Below are 25,164 nucleotides of genomic sequence, written 5' to 3'. Positions count from 1 at the left end.
TTTTAACAGCTGCTGCACACTGCTGGCTCATATCTAAATGGTTATCCACTAGGACTCCAAGATCCCTCTCACAGGTACTACTGTTGAGCAAGGTACCACATATACGGTACTGGTGCATTTTGTTTTTTTGGCCTAAATGTAGAACCTTACTTTTTTCACTGTTGAATTTCATTTTGTTAGATAGCGCCCAATTTTCAAGTCTGTCAAGATCTTTCTGTAACTTGAGCCTATCTTCTGGAGTGTTGGCTATTCCTGCCAGCTGGGTGTCATCTGCAAATTTGATGAGTTCCCCATCTATCCCCTCGTCCAATATTTCCTTATTAGATTCCTCAGTGCCTTCAACAGTGACACTTCTTCTAATAAACTGCCTTCAGTGGAAAAGTTGGGATACAATCAGAGAAGTATCTGCCTTGAAAATGACACATGTTGAACTTTTTACCACAAACATCAGCACAGGAAATGTTTTGTGACATTTGCATTATGTCATAAACTCTTTTATGATACTGCTTACATCATTAAAGTTTTATAAAACCTATTCACTATACTTTATTTAACTTGTTTCTTTTCTAATATTTGTAATTTTTGTAAAAAAAAACAATTAGAATTATAATTTTTAAAAATAAAAATGGTGAAAATCTTCAGTTCTCTAAAAGTAATTGCATTTTGCATTAATTTATCCATATACAAAAGTGGGAGGATCACAGAAAAGCCCTGGTAGTGACCAGCATTTGCATTGTTCATATTGATCAAATATGGTGCTTATTAGAGCATGATATTGCATCCTTGTACCCCAAGCACTAGCAATTTTCCAGTAGTGCAGAGACTTTATCAAGTTTTGGTTCCCCATAATCAGATCCCTGATTGTCTTACCTGTTTGGTAAAAAGTGATTAATTTATGGGCTGAATGTAAATTTACATGCATTTACAGGCTGAATATAAATTTAAATTCAGGTATAGGTGGAGCATGGAGTGAGATTCAGAGCATTAACACTTCAAAAAAATGTTTGTTCAACCGTTACATTCTAAAGATGTTTCCAAAACTCAATATAACATTGTCTGCCACACCCCAGAAGCAAAATTCAAATCGCTTCCTTTTTTCTTTCTTTGCACTGAAAAATTGTATTTATTAAGCAACGTATAATTAATCACAGTGTAGACTGCTGAAAGATAAGAAGCCTCTAAACAAAAAGTGCTACTACATATAGTAATAACCTTTATACATTTGAAATATCAGATAAGAACCATATAACAACTACAACTCACAGTGTTAATGGATTCTAAATGGATTGGATATCATAAAAGTCATAGAGTCACAAAAGAACTGTAATTTTAGGTTACATAAAACAAAACGTTCAGTTATTCTATTAATAAGTTCCTTAGTAAAGGGTGGAATCCTACTGATTCAACTTCCCGTGTTTTTCATCTGATTCACAGAAAAAGCAGCTGATACCCATTTCATAAAATCAGTAAGGTAAAGGTTTCCTCTGTTCAGTTGATTCTGACTCTAAGGGGTGGTGCCCATCTTCGTTTCCTAGCTGAGGGAGCCAGCATTCTCCAAAGACACTTCCATAGTCATGTGACCAGCATGACTATAAGCCAAGGTGCATGGAATGTTGTTACCACCCCACTGATGTGATACCTATTTATCTACTCACATTGGTAAGCTTTTGATTTGCTAGGTAGTCAGGAGCTCAGGCAAGAATGGGAGCTCACCCCATTATGTGCTTCTTGGCTCTCAAACTGCCAACCTTTTCGCCTACAGACCCAAAGATAATTATTCCAGTTTTTTTCTCTCTTCCTGGGTGGCAGATTCCAAGGGTTTTACTGAGCAGAAACGGTCCAGTTACAGCTTCATGAAGCAGAACAGAAATGGAGGTAAGAGAATTTTGGTCCTCTGGCTTCTTCCATTGGCACGGTAGTTGAAGCACACACACACACAAATAGAGTGGTGGCGGTGGTGAAAATTAAAAATCCCTCTAATAAAAGGATATCATGGCGTCTGCATAGAATCACCGATTTTCTTCAACAAAGCAGTCAATGTATTTTTATAATTTGTTATAATTTCTTTGAAGGATCTTCATTTAATCACTCAATCTTGTAATAATTCTTAAAAGAGTGCCTGGAATTTCAGAATGTAAACTAGCTTCCCTGATTTAACCCACTTTGTAATTTCTTGAACTGATGAAGATGTCTAGAAAGCTTTGTTTTGATTCCAGTAAGTGCATAGTTGGTTAGTGCTCTGCCTGTAGATATTGAATCTTAATATTTAATTTAATCCAGTATCCTATAATTATGTATAGAATACAAGCTCTAGCATATTAATATTAAAGCCACTATATTAGGGATCCCAGTTCTTCAATGCATAATTCAGTTTTTGGTAATTATGGACTACCTTTGCCCTTTGCTCCACAATTTTCATGGACAACGGATTTAAGATCATCTTGGAAAAGAATCTGGTTTTTTAGCTTTTCGCTCCAATCATCCACAATGTACTGATGATAAGGGTCATTGGAATGCTCTTGTCTCTTTGATTTCACTGTGCTTATTAAAATTGCCACAATAATAAAAGAGAAGATGCCAATCATTACCATAAGATACAAAATTACATAATCTAAATTTTCAGCATCAACTCGTTCTTGCAAAGCATTTTGTTCCATTGAGGTATTTTTACGCCAATTGTTCATATAGTCAATGAAAATCTTCTTGAAAGTCTCTTCCAGAGCATGGGTGAAGTTTTGCAAAGCAGCCATATTTCAGTTAACCTGAAAAATAAAAATATGTGTCAGTCCCCTATGTATGGTAGGATTCATAAGAATTCACAATTATATTCAGAGAGGAATATATGGCATTTGTCTATAAAACATATGTGTCCATGCTTATTGGAAATTTTTGGAAATATAGTCCTAGCACAGCATGTGGAACAAAGCTAGAAAATACAGAAAAACCTGTATATGCAGCTACATTTATATAAACAGATAAAATGGACACACTTGAAACATTTGCATTTTAAATTCAGAATATCATGGATCAACCATCATTAGAAATTAATTTTTGACTGTACTCAGAAACAGGCCTTTTAGATAGCTGCAGCAGACCAGCCATGACTCAGTGCAGATTGGAAAACAAGCAGAAAGTACCTGGCTTGATATTTGCAAAACTTTATTGCAGTGCCAACTTTAACATTGTTGTAAACATTTTAACCAAATGAAGTTTAACATTTGTAGAAAATTTTAAAAAAAGACTTTGAAATTTTACAGGCTTCGGGGATTATTTTTTCAAGGCTGTAACAATATATTGTTCCAGCATAAATAAGGTTATAGGGTTTTTTAACAATGAAAAACAATTATTGCTAGAGTAATGTGTGCTACTGTATAAGAATAACTCATCTATTTGTCAAGTGTTACCAGGAAAATGTGTTCTTCATAAAACCTATATATTCTGTAATTGAATTATACCAATACATTTTAACTTATAGTTTTATTTTAGTAAAACAATATACTGATGCTCAATTTCTCCAGCTCATTGCTGGAGAAGTGGCACATACCTAGAATATCTGACTGGGCACATTAAAATGTCATAAAAGTGCTTTGAATCACAAAGTTATCAATTTTACATGTAAGAAGACAAATAACTTCAAACTTTTCTTAAAAAACAAGCTCTCATAGCCTTAATCACAATTTATAATAGCTGATAAGGTTACCTGATTTTGTTATATTCATTAAGTAAAGTATATTCTTAAAGTACACACTATCTGTGAGCACGTTGGGAGATTTTTTGATCTCTGAAATACTTTATAGGATCTTGTCTGTACCAGCTATAATGTAAATGTAATGAAGGATCCTTGCTTTACCCATTGGTACCTTTGGAAATAGTGTAACTGGTTTTTGTACCAGCTACATCAATGCAAAACCACTCTCTGAGAATGGAAAACGTAATAAAATAATTCACTCTGGTTGTCTCTATAGTATATGGCATATTCTGCTGGCAATTTTGTACAGGTCATAGACTGTCACTAAATCCTTGGCATAGATGAGTTATTCTATCTGCCCAATTAAAAAGTAAAGAGAAACCTACTGATGTTTGTATGTCCTGCAGTTTGCCCTTGAAAATGTTGTCTAATCTAATTGTAATTTAAAAGCCTTAAAAGCTCTTACTGAATATCTTGTTCCCTTCCTCAACCTTCATTTCACTTTGCCATTTATATTTCAGTTGTTGGACCTTATTATGTCTCTGCTATTAAATAGTTGAATGCCAGTAACACATTTCATATGTTGGGTTAAAGTGACATGTAGTCTCATTCAAATGGAAATCAGTGGAGCTGAAGATCATAATGATTCAGTTGAAATATATGAATGACATTGGCTTAAGTGTGAAAGAATTAGAATCTAACTCATTAAATTCTTTGCTTAAGCATTTTACGTATTCTGGTTTCGTATCTCAAAATTTTGCTCAGTTTTTTATCTATCCTGACTCGGTATACTATTTTTCTTGCTTAATTTTAAAGTTAACAAATTATTTAAGGAAAATTAGTTATTGTTATAAAAGACTTACCTCTTCTGGATTTCTGTATAAAAAGATATCAGTAGCAAAGAACATGTACTTATTAATACTGTTGTGATATTCTTGAGGAGAACAAGGAAACCATCAACCAGAAGAATCCATCTTGTTCTATGAATAATTGCTTCATTGTAATCTGTCTTTAAAGTAGATGGATTCGTACATTTAATCTCACTGGGAAGTTAAATATTGGCTTACTCAACAAGTAACCTTGATGCTTGGCAAGGTACATAAAATACTTTTGGGCCTGTAAGTTATTGGAATATAAAAATTTAAAGTTACAGTCATGTTTTTACACTCAGTGGTTTTGTATTAGACAATATCTCTACTGAAGTTGTAATAACGTGGCTTATAATTGAAATTGTAACTTTCAGTGGGAAAGGATTAACTTTAAAAATAAAACAAAAGGTGATCAGAAAACATAATCTTTTTCTTTAAAAGAATTTTTTTTACACTAAACTGTCTAGAGCTCTGTTTCCCCAACTCACTGTTTTTAGATATACATGAACTCCCATTACTTCATCCAGTAGAGTTACTGAATAGGTTACATGCTTTTAAAAACATGACATTTTCTGGATAAGACATGCCCATCAAATTCCAATTTGTAAGCAGCTACAAAACTTTAGAACAATTGGGAAACTTTGGTGGTTGCAATTTCCTGGTACTGATTTACTTCTTACTTTTTCAAGTGGGCTTTACTCAGTAGAGTGGGGAAAACAAAATGGGGTTTGTCAAGGGTACTCCATTTAAAAGCATTTTGCCTTTTCTGTTTTAATACATTTTCTCTGCAAGAAAATGACAGAAGATGAAATGGGGGAGTGCAAACCTCTAGACCTCTCATAAGAGTAAGTGAATAGAGGTAATTCTCGGCTTACAACAGTACATTTAGTGACCATTTGAAATTACAATGGCACAGAAAAAGTGACTTATGACTAATACACATGATCAAAATTCAGATGCTTGACAACTGACTCATATTTATGACAAGTGCAGTGCTTTGACATCATGCGATCACAACCTGACAAACAAAGTCAGTGGATGAACCAGATTCACTGTGTTACTATCATAACAACTGCAGTGATTCATTTAAGAACTGTGGCAAGGAAGTCGTAAAATGGGGCAAAACTCACTTAACAAATGTTTACTTAGCAACATAAATTTTGGGCTCAATTGTGATTGTAAGTCAAAGACTACCTGTACAGAAGGTTGATTGCATAGTCTTAGTAAAAGATTCAAAAGGTTTGGATAGAGATCTTTTTATACTCCATCATGATCTGGTGAGTTTAGTTCAGTTCCAGCTGACCAAAGAAAGGATGGCTATATAGGTAGTCCTCAATTTACAACCACAATTGAGCCTAAAATTTCTGTTAAGTGGGACATTTTTTAAGTGAGTTTTACCCCATTTTACGACCTTTCTTGCCACAGTTATTAAGTGAATCACTGCAGTTGATATGTTAGTAACATGGTTGTTAAGTGAAACTGACTTCCTCACTGATTTTGCTTGTCAGAAGGTCACAAAAGGTGATCACATGACCTTGGAACACAGCAGCAGTCATAAATATGAGTCAGTTGCCAAATATCTAAATTTTGATCTCACAATCATGGGGATGCTACAAAGCTTGTAAGTATGAAAAACAATCATAAGTCACTTTTTTCAGTGGCGTTGTAACTTTGAACGGTCACTAAATGAACTGTTGTAAGTGGAGGACTATCTGTAGTTAAAGAAGTGGCTGGGGAACCTCTGTGTGCTGCAAAAGGAAATGGGCTCACATGCTTTGCTCACCATGTTTTAATTTTTTCTTATTTTCATGTTTTCAGCTGATCAATTTATTCTGCTCTTTAAACTGTCTGTTCATTCTAAGTGATTTATAATTCACAAGTTGAATGGAAAAGATTTAAAATATATAAAATTGTAAACCAGTTTCTTCATTAACTTGTTTACTGTAATTTCAGGTTACCTTTTTTTAAATTGCACATGCCTATTTCCCATAATTTTTCTATTTGCCGCTTTTTGACATATACTACTTCAAAAAGCTCAAACTAAGAAAAGCTTAATGTTATATTGTTGATTTGAGCTCCTAGCTTGGCAATTTGGTTGCAATGTTTCGTCCCCATTCGAGGAGACATCTTCAGTGCACTTTGGAGTGTTCACTTGGTCAACCCAAAGCGCACTGAAGATGTCTCCTCGAATGGGGACGAAACGTTTGCAACCAAATTGCCAAGCTCAGAGCTCAAAGCAACAACATAACTACCAACCCAAGCTACTAATATTCAAAGACATTTCAGCTCAATGTTAATTAAGCAAATTTTATCTCCTTCACTGATCTATTTAATTTCTTTCCTTGAGAATTGAGATTTCTGTCAGCCTCCACTCCAATCTTCGTGTATACTTTTGTATAATTTATATCAGTAGATAGAATGTGAAATGTTTATTTCTGTATTATAAAACAGTTAAGGAAATGAGATGTATCATAGCACCATACAGGGTAAGGGAAGGGGCCTATTAAGAGTGTCGGCTGACATAACAGTGTGGGAGGGGTGATTAACGGCTGAGTGTTAGGAGCGCGGGCTTTTCCAACAGAAACTGCATTCCTAAGATGATTGACAACTACAGACCTGCGGAAGAAGATTACCACGAGGGGTCGAGAAGGAGCTGGCATTGGACCAGACCAGCCTGACCTCCTGAAGGAGGAGGGACCATTGAGGGGATATGATATGTTAGCCATATTTTGTCTCAGATCCAACTTTACTAAGCTGCTATCAAGACTGTAACTAGTAAAAGTACTTTTCTTTATTGCAAATGAAGTCAAGGTGAATTCTTTCCTAGTTATAATCAGAGGCAGTCTGACATTAAGTTGGATCTCCCCAGCATGTCGACCAACCAGGATTGCAACCGCAATACCGAGGTGGGAGATAGAAAAAATGTGATGGAAGGCCAGCTGCCGGCTGAGCCGGGGGAGGCGTCCGGAGGAATTTCTGCTGACACTTTTAACTCTGAGCTGGAAGATTGCAGAGCTCTGTGGATAGAGCAATTAAAGCTGGAAGAGAAAAGTTGGAAACCAGACACAGAAGAGTTTCCCTTTGGAGTGACAAAAAGGAAAAAAAAGGGGAAGGAAAGACTTTCGGATTGGAAAGAGGAGCAAGAGATAAGGGACAAGCTCCAGTTGGAGGAGGCCTTGCGCCTTTTCCGAGAAGTGAAAGAAAGACAAGCAGCTCACCAAAGGTATGAATCCCCTATTCGGTCCTCCAGGTGGGAGGGAGAAGAGGAGGAAGATAATACAAAGGGGCTAGCTGGAGGAGATTCCCAGGGTGGAGAGATTTCTGAAGTCCCAGAGCCGGGAACCCTCTTCCCAGAGGCAACTGAATTGGATGGGGGTCGCACGCCACCTGCTGATCAAGCAAGGCTGCGCAGGGGAAGGAAAAAGCCAAAAATTCCCCCCATATCAGAGAAATTTGATGGAAATGCTAAGGAGCTAGAAATGTTCCTGGCGATAGTGAATGACCACATGTTAGACTGGGGGGAAGATTATTGGTCACAGGCGGCACAAGTTAGAGCTTGTGACCCACAATTTAACCGGAAGAGCAGCTGCATGGTTTGTGTCACTATATACCAACCACTCCCCCTTACTGCAAAACTACGAGCATTTTATTACTGCGCTGAGGAGGAGATTCGAGGACCCCCTGGCAGAGCAGAAGGCCAAAGGCCGGATGAAGACCATCAGGCAAGGGAGAAGGCCGGTGGCTGATTACAACCAGGAGTTCAGTGATCTAGTCCCCTTGATGAGAGGATGGTCAGAGGTGACCCTGGTCGACATTTACAAAGATGGTCTGAATGGAGATCTCTATGAACTGTGCCGGGCACGAGCATCTCCAACCACGCTGTACGGCTGGTATACCCTGGCAGCGGAGATGGAAATCGAATTAGTGAAGGACCGTGGCAGAAGGCAGTGCACTAGAAGACCGTACCCGGCCCATTCTCTGGAGGCCCATCCAGGGACGCTCCTAGACCGGAGGGAGGGAGACAACGTTCGACTGCATGCTACAGATGTGGGAAAGAAGGCCACTGAGCAGCCGACTGTCGGGTGAAGTTGGTGCCAAGCACGACCTCTGGTGGTGAAAAGGAACCAGTGAAACCAGCTGCTAAGGCGCGAAAGCCGGCAAAAGTGGGGGAGTGCATTGCCAAGAAGGAGGATTGCGAAGCGTCGACCGATACTGATGACAGTAAAACCACGTCAGAGTCCGATGAAGACCTTCTGGTGAGTTGGACACGGGGCCCCTTGGACATTCCAGTCAACCTGCATGTACCCTCTTCGGGTAATAAGGGGGAAATGCTTGCACTACTAGATTCTGGATGTACTAGATGCATGATCAGTCCCGAACTAGTAGAAAAAATGGAACTAAAATTGAGAACCCTAAGTAGGCCCATAGCGTTTGCCCAGTTGGATGGCTCTGTGGCAGGGGGAGGACCCACCCATTTCATAACAGAACCCATAGAAATGATAATAGGAGACCATTGCGAGATTCTAAACTTCATAGTAGCCCCAGGGATGGACCAACCCTTGCTGCTAGGGCTGTCATGGTTGCGGAAATGGAACCCCCATATTAACTGGAGAACGGGAGTCTTACGTTTCCGCTCAAGAACATTAAAAAGGGAAAAAGGGGAACCCAAGGAGAGATCGACCGTGGCCATGTTCCAAGATACGTTGGGGGCAATGGTTGAGCGGATAGACGGGGAGGAGAGGATACCTAAGGAATACTGGGACTTGCGAGAAGTCTTTAGTGAGAAAGCATCAGACGTTCTTCCTCCCCATAGGCCTATTGACTGTGCCATAGACATCCTTCCGGGGGTAAAGCTTCCAAAACCAAAAGCTTACCCCATGACCCAAAAGGAATTGGAGGAGCTACGTAAATTCATAGACAAAAACTTAGAGCGGGGCTTTATCCAACCGGCTAGGCCTCGCGTGGCTGCGCCAGTGATGTTCCGGGAAAAGAAAGATGGCTCCTTTCGTCTGATAGTTGACTATAGGAACCTAAACGCAGTGTGTGCCGAAAACATATACCCCATGCCGCTCATGAAAGATATGTTAGCACATTTAGCGAAAGGAAAGTTCTTCACCAAATTGGACCTACGAGAAGCTTACTACAGAGTTCGTATAAAAGAGGGGGACGAATGGAAAACTGCTTTCAACTGTCCACTAGGATGTTTCCAGTTTCGAGTACTGCCATTTGGACTGCAGGGGGCTCCCGCAGTTTTTATGCAGCTGATAAACGAAATACTCCATCAGCATTTGTTTAAAGGGGTTCTTGTCTATCTTGACGACATACTTATCTATACAGAAACAATGGAAGAACATATTAAACTAGTAAGAGCTGTTCTCAAAAAGTTATTATCTGCAGAACTGTATTGCAAGCTATCCAAATGTGATTTCCATCAAACTAAAATAGACTACTTAGGGTATCGCATTTCAGCTGATGGATTAGAAATGGATCCGGGAAAAGTGAAAGCTGTCTTGGAATGGGCCCCCCCACGCACACGCAAGCAGCTGCAAAGTTTTTTAGGATTCGCAAATTTTTATCGTCAATTCATCCCCTCCTTTGCTCAAATTGCTTTACCAATAACCAACCTCTTGAAAACTAAAGGAGACACAAAACCCAAACCATCATTACCTCTCGAATGGACAATGGAATGTCAAGCAGCGTTTGAAAATGAGATGTATCATAGCACCATACAGGGTAAGGGAAGGGGCCTATTAAGAGTGTCGGCTGACATAACAGTGTGGGAGGGGTGATTAACGGCTGAGTGTTAGGAGCGCGGGCTTTTCCAACAGAAACTGCATTCCTAAGATGATTGACAACTACAGACCTGAGGAAGAAGATTACCACGAGGGGTCAAGAAGGAGCTGGCATTGGACCAGACCAGCCTGACCTCCTGAAGGAGGAGGGACCATTGGGGGGATATGATATGTTAGCCATATTCTGTCTCAGATCCAACTTTACTAAGCTGCTATCAAGACTGTAACTAGTAAAAGTACTTTTCTTTATTGCAAATGAAGTCAAGGTGAATTCTTTCCTAGTTATAATCAGAGGCAGTCTGACATTTTCATTGCCTCAGTGAAAAAACAAGGAACAACTTTGCTTTTGCTACATTTCTCTTGTAAAATCTGTGTTTTATATATATATAAAATATTTACAGATCCCTCACATCCTGGACATAAACTGTTTCAACTCCTACCCTCAAAATGAGCACTGCACACCAGAACAACTAGATACAAGAACAGTTTTTTCCCGAAGGCCATCACTCTGCTAAACAAATAATTCCTTCAACACTGTCAAACTATTTACTAAATCTGCACTACTATTAATCTTCTCATCATCCCCATCACCAATCTCCTTCCACTTATGACTGTATGACTGTAACTTTGTTACTGGCAATCCTTATGATTTATATTGATATATTGACCATCAATTGTGTTGTAAATGTTGTACCTTGATGAACGTATCTTTTCTTTTATGCACACTGAGAGCATATGCACCAAGACAAATTCCTTGTGTGTCCAATCACACTTGGCCAATAAAAAATTCTATTCTATTCTATTCTATTCTATTCTATTCTATTCTATTCTATTCTATATTTAACTTCTATTTTAAACTTTCAGCTTTCTTCTATGACTCCCATTTAACTTACTTCAACATTTGAATTTAGATGAATGTGTTAGTGTTCATGATTATGATTTTCTGGGAATCTAATTTGGAGAAAAGCCCACAGCCCTGTAAATACTGCAGAACAAGTGGTTTGAAATGTATGTTTCTGGACACTTCTTGTGATCTGAAAGTTAAAGATAGCAGCACACTCGCTTTTGCCACTCTGAGGCTATCCTTGGCTTTTTAAATACTACAAACCATATCTCATCAGATAAACAGGATTGGGAGGATACCTTCATTTTATTTAATTGAATGGGAAAGGTAGTCATTTTTATAAGAAGAGTGGTGCAAGTTCTCCAGCTTCTAAGAGAGAAAATCTTAAAATCAGATTTGCAAGTAAGGGAAAAAAGAACAATAAAACGAAGGTGTCCGTAATTGTTACATTAAAAGGTGCCACAATATTTTAATAAGACTTTTTAAAATAAACTGCAGCCATACTGTTGATTTCAGTAACACTTGTTTAAGTAAATTCAAAGCTTGGCAGTATTTTGTATATTCTCACTCTCACTTAAGACCCACCATTTTCACTTGATATCTTGCACAATTGAATTAGTGGGCTTATATTTTAAGATGAAGATATCAAGGGTACATTTTTAAGACTTTCTTTAGACATCATATTGCTCCACCCCATCTTATGCCAAGCAGGCCTTCTGAAAAGAAGAGAGCTGTTTCAGAGGGCCTTTTGATTGATTGATTGATTGATTATTCATTTCAATGACCTCCTGTGACTGGTGATTAAAGATATGGTCCAATACTCTTCAGAATGTCTGAAGTATTAGTCAAATTAGTACTCCAGGCTACTAATTTGTATATTTTTATTTAATTGTTAGAATTACAGGAGCATAAGACATTTTACAAACTGGATATTCTTCTGCAGCCTTCCTTTATCCATTTGTCCCCATTATAATAACAGTGTGAGATAGGTTGGGTTGAGAGAAAGTGACTAGGCCAAAGTTTTCCAATAAAGCTGTGGTGGGAGAAGATGGATCTGTATCTAGGTTTGCCCTCTGCCAATCAGTGCCAACCATTACTGCTCTTCGCACCATGCAAATACTATTCATATGAGGAAAGTACCTCACTAGAAGATTTATTATCTTAAGTAAACTTTCCAGTTATAAGAGTTTATTGACCAAACCTGGGACTTTATAACCTTATTAAAATCTCTGGCTCTTAAAAACCTCTTTTCAAAAGAGAAAAATATTCCGGCATGAAGGTGTCCATATCAAACAATACTAGTGTGTCCATATCAAACAATACTACACTCAACATTTATTTTATTCTAAGCTGTCATACTTTTACTGTCATATTCCCATTTCCTTAGGTTTGCTAAGACAGAGAGCTACATTCCATCCTTTGTCTTAAGAGAAAATGCTACTGTATGGTTTTACCTGCTGCTCTTTCTCCCTCAATAATGTAAAGGAAACTGTTGGAGAAGACTGATTTGGTTTTTCAGTGTTCCCTTTGTTCCCAGCAGAGAAGCAGCCAATTTGCCAAATGATATTTTTCTTCTCTTTCCCTTTTTTGTAGAGAGGTAGGTGAACTTCCAAAACCTCAGGGCATGAAATGGCTTGTGCTCCCATGTCATGTCAGCAGAAGTGAAAACAAACATGTCTTACCCTTCAGACCACTTCCAAACATTTTGGCAGTGAGCGTGACAGTGGTAGAATATGTAGGCTTGAGGTGTCTTGCTGCTGTTGCTGAATAGTAAGAATTCAGGACTATACTAAATTAACTAATGATATGATCCAAATCTGCTTGATGATCCAAATAGATCACTACCATTTTATGGCCAGTTTGTCCTTGCAATGATTACCAAAATAATACCATTGGGCAGAAGCCTGTTTTAAAAGCCAATGTTTCTCTGGAGTCTCCAATAAATTCTGAAAAACTCACAATACATTCATAATTTTATTTTTCCCCTGTTTCTCTAGCCAGTATACACAATGATAGGAATAGCTTGGGATGATGTAATCCAAACATTTGAAGGACCTAACCTGAGAAGGAGCCAGTGTTATCAGGAATAATAACTGGAGTCAAGCTCGGTAGAATAAGCTGAATGAACAGTGTCAACACTTTTAAGATATGAGAGCCTGTTCCTGTTATAATTATTGCAATTCTCTATAACCTTGGCTTGGAATGTCCTTATACTTGTCTTTACCTTGGCAAGTCTTAGCAGGGAGAATAGAAGCAAGCTCAAGAGGTCACCAGAAAACAGGGAAGCTACCAAGCTACATGGCTCCCGTGTGACACCTATCCTGCGCAGACTGCACTGGCTACCTGTGGCCTTCCGGGTGCGCTTCAAGGTTTTGTTAACCATCTTTAAAGCGCTCCATGGCATAGGGCCGGGCTACTTACGGGACCGCCTACTGCTACCGAATACCTCTCACCGACCCGTGCGCTCTCACAGAGAGGGACTCCTCAGGGTGCCGTCAGCTAGGCAGTGCCGTCTGGCGACACCCAGGGGAAGGGCCTTCTCTGTGGGGGCTCCCACCCTCTGGAACGAACTCCCCCCAGGACTTCGTCAACTTCCGGACCTCCGAACCTTCCATCGCAAGCTTAAAACACATTTATTTATCTGCGCAGGACTGGATTAGATTTTAAATTTATACTGGTTTTAACGGGTTTTATTATTTATATTGCTTTTTAATAATTCGGCCATGTAGAATAAGTTTTTTAACTGTTATTTTAGTTTGTATTTATATGTACTTTTTACTTGCCTGTGAACCGCCCTGAGTCCCTAGGGAGATAGGGCGGTATATAAATGTGATAAATAAATAAATAAAAATAAATAAGTTACTGTGGTGACAGCAACAGAAAGCAAAGCAACACATGATGCTTGTCACATTGCCCCTCCCTAATTTTCACCACTATCATTGTTTCTGCCAACATCCATCCAAAGCCATAGTATAGTTACACCAGAGGCATTTACAATGGTCTAGAATAGATGGCATGTCAGAAGCAAGAATATTGTTGCAGAATACTGTAGTGCAGATCAAAGTAGCTATGAATTTTTGTGACAATAGGAATATACTCTCCCTCTCTGTGTGTGTGTGTGGATATACACATACACGCAAACATATTATTATTATTATTATTTTGGATCAATTCTCTCCAACCAGTTTAGCAACCTACTATATCACTGTTCTATCATTAAATCCTAAAATGGTTCAATCGTAATTAAGTCTGACCACTCGTCGTCCCCAATAGTAGCATTTTCACAGCTAGATCTGTTTATAATACTGGATCAGAAACTGCCCTGAGGTTCAAAACAGAGTGTTCTATACCCAGTTTCGTAGAATGGTGATAATTGTTATTAAGTCATATTCCAGATAAGTTGCAGAACTTGGGTGGACTATCTGTACATTTCATAGAAATGCAAGTAATATGTCGCAACATACTTTCATGTATTTATTTATTATTTATTTATTTATTTTATTTACTAAATTTATTGGCCACCTATCTTACCACAGGATAATGCTGGGCGGCTTATAATATTTAAAAAATGAAATTATATAAATAAAATGCTACAAAAATATAAATTTACAAAATACAGAATACAATAGCTAAAGGATGGGAAGGGAGGGAGAAGATGAGTGAGGAGAGGAACAGATTATGAAGCTGTGATTGGGAGTAATAACAGTAACAGAGTTGGAAGGGACCTTGGAGGTCATCTAGTCCAACCCCCTGCTCACGCAGGAGACCTGTACTAGGGATTCAAACCGCTGACCTTTCTGATTGACAAGCTTAGCCACTAAACCACCTAATCAGGCTAGTAGAAGGGCACATTTTTAAAATCCTTTCCATAGCAGATATTTTTAAACTCAAAATGGTCATGGTGGCAATTTTAGGTATTTATTAAAGACTGTACAAAGGAAAGATAAGCAGTTTCAGCTGAAGAAATGAAGGGTTAATAGAACGTATTGATTCTCAATATGTATTAGAGGAAACCTCTCTATCAAAACTGTTCTTGCTATAATAATTAATTTGATAACTTTTTTGAAAAACAGAATGCACCCAAGATAAATGTAAGTGCAGCTAGCCTGCTGGCTCTGCCAAAATCATAGTCTGAACAAATAATTTTAATTGATTTAAGGCGACAACAGTGAGGAAATTTGGCCCTGAACAGTGGGAGGTGACTTGAGGGAGAGAAGAAGGCTTAGCAGCAGTCTGCCAATTACTCTCTCATGCCTGGTGCTGGCTTGCCTGCAGATGGCAGAAATTCAACCTGGAACCTTCGACATAAAACAAATGAGTCGCAAGGAGTAGACTAAAAATTAGAGTCAAGACATAATGTGAAGAATCATACTTATTTCCTAGAACATGAATACATGAACCAAAGATGGTTCAAGAAGTTATACATTTTTAAAATAAATATATCTCTTTTGCGCTATAAACTAGAAAACTCCAGGGGGAAAAATCCTATATCCTGTTCATGATACGATGGCTGAGTTTGGGGAAGTATGAAATAATAGTGCTGGACTTTAGCATATCCAGGCTGCCTTGCCTTTTCCACCAAAAGAAACAGCTCTGAACATCTCCATCTCTATTCAGATGAATGCACTTCAGAAAGCAGACAGTTTGCAAAGAATCCAAATCCTTGGTATTTCTTATGTTTAGTTTCTAGCACATTGGTCTATTTTTGCATTTCCTCCCCTCATAGGGTGCCATATGAACAGGCAGTCCTCCACTTGCAACCACAATTGAGCCCAAAATTTATGTTGCTAAGTGAGACATTTGTTTTGCCCCATTGTACAGCCTTTCTTGCCACAGTTGTTAAGTGAATCATTGCGATCGGCAAGTTAGTCACATGGTTGTTAAGTGAACCTGGCTTCCCCATTGACTTTGCTTGTCAGAAGGTCACAAAATGTGATCATGTGGCCTTGAGACACAGCGACAGTCATAACTATGAACCAGTTTGCCAAGCATCTGAATTTTGATCACAAGATATAGGTTTGCTGCAAAGGTCATAACTCTGGAAAAATGCCTGTAAGTCACATTTTTCAGTGCTGTTGTAACTTTGAATGGTCATTAAATGAACTGTTGTAAGTTGAGGACTACCTGCATAAACATATGCTTAAGAGTCTTCCATGAGGCCAGAGTTTTGGTCCCTATCTCCATTACCAAAAAGAAAAGCACTGCTCTTTAGCAGCTGGGGTTAACCCAACCTGAGTATTCTACTTAAAGAGAAATATATGATACAAAATACAACCACCCTTCTGAAACTGTTTCTTCATGTTTACCTGTTCCTTACTTCTTTCGACAAATCTGTTTGTCTAAATTTACTTTTTGCAGGTAAGTATAATTTGTGAAGGTATTTTAAAAGCAAACATCGGGTTCTTCTGAACATAAGAGTCAGGATTAAATCCCTGCTTAAACAAAAGATAAACCCATTAGTTGAATTTTGATCCCTGAATTTGAGATTTTACCCTTTTAAACTATCACAATAAGCATGGTCTGACTTAATTAACGTTCAGCAACAAAAACATTATTTTTAAGCCATTTATAATTTGAAGCTTCCTTTCCCTTGATGTATTCAAACAGAACTTGCTTTAATTTGGATTTTTGCACCGAACAGGGATTGAACTTGATAGCCAAATGACTCCGTCCAATTCAGTAATTGTTCAGTGTTTAAGATTAGTACTGTTAAAATCAATAACAGTAAAGGAAGTGAGAAAGCAATTTTTTTATTTTTAGAAAAATACCACCAAAAGCTTGTAATACAGTTTTACAACTATTGCAGCTTTACAAAAAAAAACAAAAAACACCTCCCATTTTCTTTTCTAGTAAGCACTCTGCAGTTCTGGGCCAATTGAACATGCACTTGTAAACCTGTAGTCCTCTTCGCCTAATAGCACCTACTTTTTGCTTTTCAGTAGCATTGTTTCCCATTTGGCAGTTACCACCATCTTTTGCTTTTAGAAGGAACACAGTTTCCAGTATTTATACTGCATCTTTCTTTAAATAAGATTGTACCTCCTATCTATCTTGCACAGTGTTCTCACTGACTGGTTGTAATGTTTGCCACCCATAATTCCAGTGGGAAGTTTTACTACTACTCCACATTCAAGTGAACCCTTCTTTGGATGTGCAGTTTTCAAAGCATTTCATGTTTTTCTCTGATGTCCTTTATATCAAAATAGTAACATCCTTGATAGCCAAGTATTTAGACCAGTCTGAAGAGAAGAATGCTTTGTTCTTGCTTTAAGATAAGTCTATGGAAATCTCTGAGAACTGCCAAGTGTTATTTGACTATAATTGCCATAAAAGCTCTGGATTTCAAGCTAGAAATGCCTACAGGTGGATTTATCACTGAAGAGTTATAGCTGTTTACCCATGATGAATCATTTGGTTTTTTAATGGCTATTTCCTGTTTAGATTTTCTTTGATTGTATTGTGTTGATGTATTTGACTGTTGACGTGTTTGACCATGAATAAACTAACTAAATAAACTAGCCCTCCCTCTCCATCCCTGATATCACCTGGTCCAAGATGAAATACATTTTTTTTCCAAAATATATTTTATGTCTATTTTACAAAGAAGCAGAAAATATTCTGTCTGGAGATCTGGCAATTTTTTATTTATAGACCTAACAAAAGTAGAGGCTATTTGACATCATTCCAGAAGAGGCTATTGGAAATAAAACAGGTAGTCCTCGATTTATAACCACAATTGAGCCCAAAATTTTGGTTGCTAAACGAGACATTTGTTAAATGAATTTTGCCCATTTTATGACCTTCTTGCCACAGTTGTTAAGTTAATCACTGTAGTTGTTAGTAACACAGTTGTTAAGTGAATTTCATTTTCCTATTGACTTTGCTTGTCAGAAGGTTGCAAAAGGTGATTGTGTGACCTAGGGACACTGCAACTGTCATAAACATGAACCAGTTGTCAGGCATCCGAATTTTTGATCACCTGACTATGAGGTGCTGCAATGGTTGTAAGTGTGAAAACTGGTCATAAGTCACTTTTTCAGTGCTGTTATAACTTTGAAGGGTCACTAAATGAGCTGTTGTAAGTCGAGGACTACCTGTATTCCTGTTCTGTATACATATCTCTAATCTGCCTTGTGTCAACCCTGGAGCCATCTTTAAGTGTCCAAAACTGCCTTGGAGTTTTGATTTCCTATGGGCTGTTACTTGGAACCCCAACACTTCAGATGAACAAGCAAATACTTTCTGAACGGAAGGTTTTTTTTAAAAAAAAAATCAAAAACACCTGGTTATTTTATTTAGGGCAGATGTGCTGTCTAAAACAATACTATAACATTAAGAAGACAATGCTAGTTTTTGTGCAGGGAAACCATTATTTTGTTTCTGAAGGACATTAAGATCAACCCACATTGGTAATAGAAAGATAACACATTAATTGATTGATTTCTGTTGGCTCAAGAATTGATAATAGAATATTAAATCATTGACAAGGAAGAGTCTAAATATTCCCTTATTTTTCCTGGCTACAAAGTATTCCTGCATGGATAAGCAACATGTAATAGGTAAATGCATGCATACCCTTTTATACTATCTACTTAGTTTAAAACCTAATATATTACATTTTTGAATAAATACAATTTTAGTTTATCTTTCAAATTGGCTTAGAATATTTAGGCCTCTTTTTCTTTTTGGTCAGAGTTCATTTAGAAAGGATGCATTAGATCGGTGGCTATTTTAAAAAACGAATGGAACACAAACTAGGCTAAAACCTTACAGAGTTGTTTATTTTCACTGTATTATTCTATATATTCTGTGGCTTCCTCTGCTACTTAAAAAAGAGGAATTGGAGAGGTAATTACCATTTCTAAAGTGACCACAGTGTGTCCTCAGAGTGCTATAGTGTATTATTAAGCATTCCAATGAAATTATTTCTGTAATCAAAGACTAGAAATGAGGCACAAATTTGTGTGGTTCATAATTTAATATGAACCAGCCAACTTGCATTTTTAAAAAATTAGTAAAACATATTGGAACACAGGTCTCCTGCTGTTTTTGAACCTTTCTGAAATTCAAATGCAATACTTCAGTGAAGATACTTTATAAAAACTGGATAGACAAAAACATGTATACTGTATATTACCATATTTTTGGAGTATAAGACGCACCGGAGTATAAGACGCACCTTAATTTTTGTGGGGGGGAATAAGAAAAAATCTGATTGGCAGGTGGATATCCTCCCGGAATACCCCCAATCAGCTGTTCCAGAGGTGAATTTTAGCAACAGGTAGGTTCCTTGGTTGTGAGCTCTGTGCCTGGCTTTTTTTATGCCTCTGAAGGCTTCTGAAACAGCTTCAGAAAAGAAGCCTCTGAAGCTCTGTTTGGTCCATGGTTGTGCTTCATCATCGGTGTGGGTTTGAGTCTGCTTTCCACGTGAAAATCATCCACGCAGAAAGCAGACTCAAACCCACACCGATGATGAAGCACGACCATGGACCAGAAACCAGACCGCAGCTGCATCATTAGCCATTTCAAACCCCTCCAATCCATACATGCAACAGACACCCACCATGAAGATGTAACACAACCACGAACGCGAAGCCAAACAACAGCAATGCAGCTCACCAACTCAAATCCCCCTGCAACTCAGACTAACCTGAGCACAACCAAGCCCCCCCACCCAAACAGAACACACCCCCATCCAATCAGAGCACAGCCAACCCCACCATCCAATCAGAGCACAGCCAAACCTCCAACCAATCAGAACATACCTCCACCCAATCAGAACACAGCCAAGCTCCCAACCAATCAGTTCAAACCCGCACTAGCAGTTAAAAGGAAGAAACAGCTGTGATCACACATTTCTCCTAGAAGCACGAAGCTGTAAACACCTAGCCTGAAGATGACGAATGGGAGTTCGTCGAAACGTCGCCAAGACACTTCCAATTTTACGCAGGAAAAAACCCGAATAACCAAAAACCTACACACACACACACACACACACACACACACACACACACACACATATATTCTGAGGTTTTCGCGGGTGTTTGTATGTAGGTCTTTGGTTATTCGGGTTTTCTCCCGCGTAAAATTGGAAGTGTCTTGACATTTCAACAAGTCTCATTCGTCATCTTCAGGCTTCAGCTTCGTAAAGCTTCAGGCTTTGCTCCCAGAAGCACGGAGATGAAGCCTGAAGATGACGAATGAGACTTCATCGAAACATCGCCAAGACACTTCCAATTTTACGCGGGAGAAAACCCGAATAACCAAAGACCTACATATATATATATATGGATCGTGTGTGTATATGTATATATGTATATATATACACACACGATCCAGCATAACTCTGTAATGGCTTGAGCAATTTCAACCAAACTTGGTACACAAATGACTTACTCTCTGGAAAAAAATACTGTGGGGGTAAGACATCCCTAACACCCCTCAGGATGTGTGTGTGTGTGTGTGTTCCAGCATAACTCTGGAATGCCTCGAGCAATTTTAACCAAACTTGGTACACAGATGACTTATTCTCTGCAAAAAAATACTGTGGGGGTAAGACACCCCTAACACCCCTCGGGGTGTGTGTCTATGTGTGTCTGTGTTCCAGCATAATTCTGGAACGCCTAGGCTGCTGAAATGAAAAGGAATCAATTATATCTATAGTTTCAAATCACAGTACTTTTGACAGTGATAGTGTGCATTTTGTATTCAAGTTCTGTTAAGAGACAGCCTATTGTGCCTTAAAATGGCTTCTAGTGTACATCACAATAGAGTTGCCATGGTAATGGCTTCACAGTACTCCACAAGGGGGCTCCCTCTGGTAAGGGGGCTTGGTTCTTAAACAAACAAACAAACAATAAACCCCCTAGGCCCTCAGCTTGAAGCAAAGAGGGCAAGTTGTTGGGGAAGGTGCCTGCTAATGCAGATAATCACCTCAAAGGCTGTTCCCTGTAGATTTTTTCCCAGGCTGTTGGCCAGGGCAATTAGGTCTCTAATTCTCACCACGGTGAGCGATGGCTTTTTCTATCTAATACAGGATTGGAATAAATAAATACCTGGGCAACGCAGGGTTATCAGCTAGTAAGGAAATAAGAAAACTAACTCTTTAACTCCCTCTCTTCCTTCCCCAAAATGACAATTGATTTGTATCTCATACATCTCAGCTACATTACTAGCATGAAAAAAAGATTCTTTAAATTCCTCTTTACAATGTAGAAATCAGTAGACGTCTTTGTAGTCAGCCCCTTATCCTATGAACCTCAGCAGAAATGTCCAACGTGAGAGTGAAAGGAAAAAAACAACAACCTAACCGCTGAACTCACATGCTTCTGGGGAAAAAAAACTTAAACTGCCTAAGAGTTTAAGATATTTTAGTGTATAATTAAGCATCGTGCGATGTTGCCAACTAGCTAAAAATTCAGAAAACTCATACTGTTGCACTACAGTAGCAAAACTCTTACTTATCTTGGCTTGCCTTGAGCCTTACTTCCTTGGATGTCCTTGAGAGTAAAGCAGTAGCTAGGCATTGCTTGAAAGCAGCTCAAATTTTGAATTGTAACGCTGCAAAACTGCTGTAAAACAGCATTAGCATGAAACATTCTGTCCAAGAAGCTTTTGAAATGAAACAAGTATGAGTGAAACACAAACCCTTGGTTCTTCCAAGCTATAGCAAAGGAAAATACCTCAGTCCAGTTAGAATTATGTCAGTGGAAGAATGTTCTTGAATCTGTTAAGATAGAACAACTTCCTAAGCAACAAGAAGTTCTCTATAGATTTATAGTATATTTTTCTGGCAATTGAGGGGACATTGTACCTGTTTGCTGCTTACTGGGCCCTTAGGGATATTTCAATGACCTGTATGTTCTTGTTCATCAGAAATAACTCCTTGATACTAATGCAGTGAATTACGGCTTAAGTCCAGAAGATGTTAGTTACCATTTACTTAACTTTTACTGTCAATTTAGAGTGATTAACTGCATCGATAATTTTTAAAAGAAACTTTCAGTGGCTCTCTTTAAACCGATTACCACTTTTGAAATCTTAAAATGTCAGCAAATATCAGACACAACAGGGTGACTTGTCTTATTTATCAGGTCTGAACTTTGTGTCCGTTATCCAAATTGTCAGACAGGAGGACTTTTCAGCACTAATCTGGACTGAGCTCTGGTGTAGTGAGATGATTTTCAAATGAACTACAGCCATTGAATTTACATCCCTTCCAAATGGTCATGATTCTAGAATTGGTATTTGGAATTCAAATTTAAAGGAATAGGAGAAAAACCTTCCTTCTCACTGGGCACGCTCTCAAAATGTTATTAGTAATTGGGTTTTGTATCTTGCTCAAAGACAGTATGTGTGAATGTATGTGTGAAAGATAACATGGCTCCATTATTAATTAAAAACAAAGAGGTGTTTTATTTATGTTCACAAGAGGTCTGAAGTATAAGCTGTGCTTGTCCATGCACAATCTTACTGCACCTCCTTTATAAAAAGTGATAAAAATGACATGGTTGAAAGCAGTCATATTTCATGCATCAGCAGTTTGGACAAAGTTTTCTTTAAAAGGTTTAACATATTTTCCATTGTCTTTATTGTGGTTTTACTTTTAAAGTCTTCTACACAGTAACAAAAATAGTTTTGCTGTACAACAATAGTTGTACAACTTTAAAACAGATAAGAGAATGAGTTATCTGAACCTTCTTACTAAATCAACATTTTATAATCATAATATTACAGACAATGATAACCTTTGTTGGAAGAAATGACCATCTGGGTTCAGTTCCAAGTAGGGAGAGAGACACTGGAAACATGGTGGACAGGAATGGTGGATAGAACCACATGGTTTGAGGTCCTGGGCAAATGAGCACATGGGAGGGAGGAGGGAGGGAGGGAGGGAGGGAGAGAGAGAGATTTATACCCTCTCTTGAGCTTGTATTCTGATTGGTTGTCAGATTCCCAGGGGGCTATGCAGGGGTAACTTTGTAGGCTGTCTTGAGTCCCAGGCTTGGTTGAATCTTTCTGGGTGATGATGCAATGAAAAGGGTTGTGTTCTGAAAGAGTGTTGGGCAATATAGCTTAATGGCTTTGTCCTGGTTTGGATCTTGAGTGAGGGCTAATCCTATCACCTTGGAGCTGAAGGCCTTTTGTCTTGTAGATAAGATGGCCCAGTCTTTCTGGGGCTATTAACAAAGGTGAGGGCTGCTTTCCAAGAGCATGTTTCGCCTTTTCTCATCCAAGGAGGTATAATATTCTGCTTTTTAAATATTTCCTAGAATATTACATTCTTCTAGGAGAGGAGTGGGTGCTAACTTTCTATACTTTGTCGTATTTTGATAAAATTACATTGGCATTGGCTTAATGGTGAGTGCCGGGTTGAAATTCTAAATGCATTCCTTTTCTTGTCATTGCAGTGCCTGGTTTGATAAAACGTAGGTATGAAGATTCTTTTATTTGCCTTAGGGCTGTACAATTTGTTATAAATAGGTCCTTTCAAAATTGAATTGATATAAATGAAGCATTCCTTCTTAAAGTGTTAAAGTGCTCATACACTCTAGGAATCTTAGAACAGGTGCTTTGAAAAAAAATTCCAACTGCACCACCGATGGTAGCCTCGGTAAAATGCTGTCTCTATTAAGTGCGCAGCACTGTCATTTTGCTTCACTAGTAATGCCAGTGGAAATTTTCTCTGGGCACACAACTGCAAGTATAGACAACCTTCCAAACAATGCGACTACTTTGATGGTTTGAGAATAAGTTCTTCATTTGGACCAATGTATTATACAAAATCCCCCTTTACAATGTTGTGCACCATCTTCATCTAGAGAATAAGAGTAGGATTCAACATAAATATACAGGCATATCTCATATTGCAGATCTTCACGAAAGGAACATAAATAACACATACCAGGCAAATTTTAGTATTTTAAAAGAAATGACCAACATTCTAGAATGGACATTGCATTTTTACTTGCTCTACACCCTTTTCCAATTTGCACCTAACAGTAAATGTAAACATGTATTTGCTACCTCTTTTTTTTTCTGTCATGTTCATAAGATGTTGCCTTCATTTCATTGCAGCCCATGGATGAAATAGGCATAAGTTGTCCTTACATGCACCAGTGTTGACATAGTGTTTCTCTTGTTAAGTGGACAGCCTCCAACACTCTCAGGGTCTGCCATCCAGACAGAAACCTGGCCCAGACTGTGGCCTAAGTGGAGAAAGGTTGAAATCTCGAGTAGGGTTTATGAAGCCAGCTTCATTTTCAGCTGATACACATACATGGGAAACAAGTAGCCAAAGGTTGCAGTGATAAAAACCCCAAGTGATGCCAAAGGGAACAGCAAATTTCTGCTATATCTTTCTGCCAACTCAAGAATGAATGGAGAACAGTTAAACTTAGCAGTGGGAAAAGGCCCTTCGTAATGGGAAACCCAGTGTCATGACTATTTTAATCTGAGTTCTCACTTGTTCATGTTTTTCTACCTATTCCATTTTAGATTTCCAAAAAGCCCCATCGATTTCTTGCTGACAGCAATGTTTGAGTTACTCAGCTGAGAAAGTTATTTGCAATTGAGCACTTGGTTTCTCACTGCATTATAAAAAATATGTGATTTGCCACTGAAATATGAACAAGGCAGAATATGTTTAAAATCACTTACTTTAAATTTAAACACTTAAATTGAAAGTTAAACATTTCCATATATTATAACAGAATCTTGAAAAACTGATAGCATATCCCCTTCACTCCCTTTCATAGTTGTTTGACCATTTCTAAGTTTCTTATTTATACTTTCTTGATTTCTCATTGGGCATCAGAATTTCCTAATAGTCTGAACTCATGTTTTGCTAAGTCTTCACATGTTTTCTCTAAAGTCTATGCTCCACTACAGCTGAGGAAGGGATGGGTTGTTGTTGTTTTTTACTTTGTGATACTCTATCACATAAATGTGTGGAGTAGTTTGTCTTCCTAT

General features: G+C 38.2%; 1 protein-coding gene across 2 annotated transcripts; it reads right to left on the bottom strand.

The window, feature by feature from the left end:
* Window positions 1–1,040: 1,040 nt before the first annotated feature.
* Window positions 1,041–24,367, bottom strand: KCNE2 (potassium voltage-gated channel subfamily E regulatory subunit 2). 2 transcript variants are annotated; one of them, XM_058185109.1, is made up of 2 exons: window positions 24,220–24,367; window positions 1,041–2,762 (listed from the first exon to the last, which is right to left on the bottom strand). In XM_058185109.1, the coding sequence occupies exon 2, from the start codon at window positions 2,748–2,750 to the stop codon at window positions 2,382–2,384; it is 369 nt and encodes a 122-aa protein (XP_058041092.1). In that variant the 5' UTR covers window positions 2,751–2,762; window positions 24,220–24,367; the 3' UTR covers window positions 1,041–2,381. The 2 variants fall into 2 exon arrangements, with proteins under 2 accessions (XP_058041092.1, XP_058041091.1); XM_058185108.1 differs by lacking the exon at window positions 24,220–24,367 and adding an exon at window positions 21,654–21,706.
* Between the last annotated feature and the right edge of the window lie 797 nt (window positions 24,368–25,164).

This window comes from Ahaetulla prasina, chromosome 5 (assembly GCF_028640845.1).
Source record: "Ahaetulla prasina isolate Xishuangbanna chromosome 5, ASM2864084v1, whole genome shotgun sequence".
Lineage (NCBI taxonomy): Eukaryota > Metazoa > Chordata > Lepidosauria > Squamata > Colubridae > Ahaetulla > Ahaetulla prasina.
Note: the sequence above shows the minus strand (reverse complement) of the source record. Positions and strands in the feature narration are given on the sequence as shown.

Coding starts and splice junctions, on each gene's coding strand:
- KCNE2 (XM_058185109.1), bottom strand. CDS start 2,750: ATGGCTGCTTTGCAAAACTTCACCCATGCTCTGGAAGAGACTTTCAAG.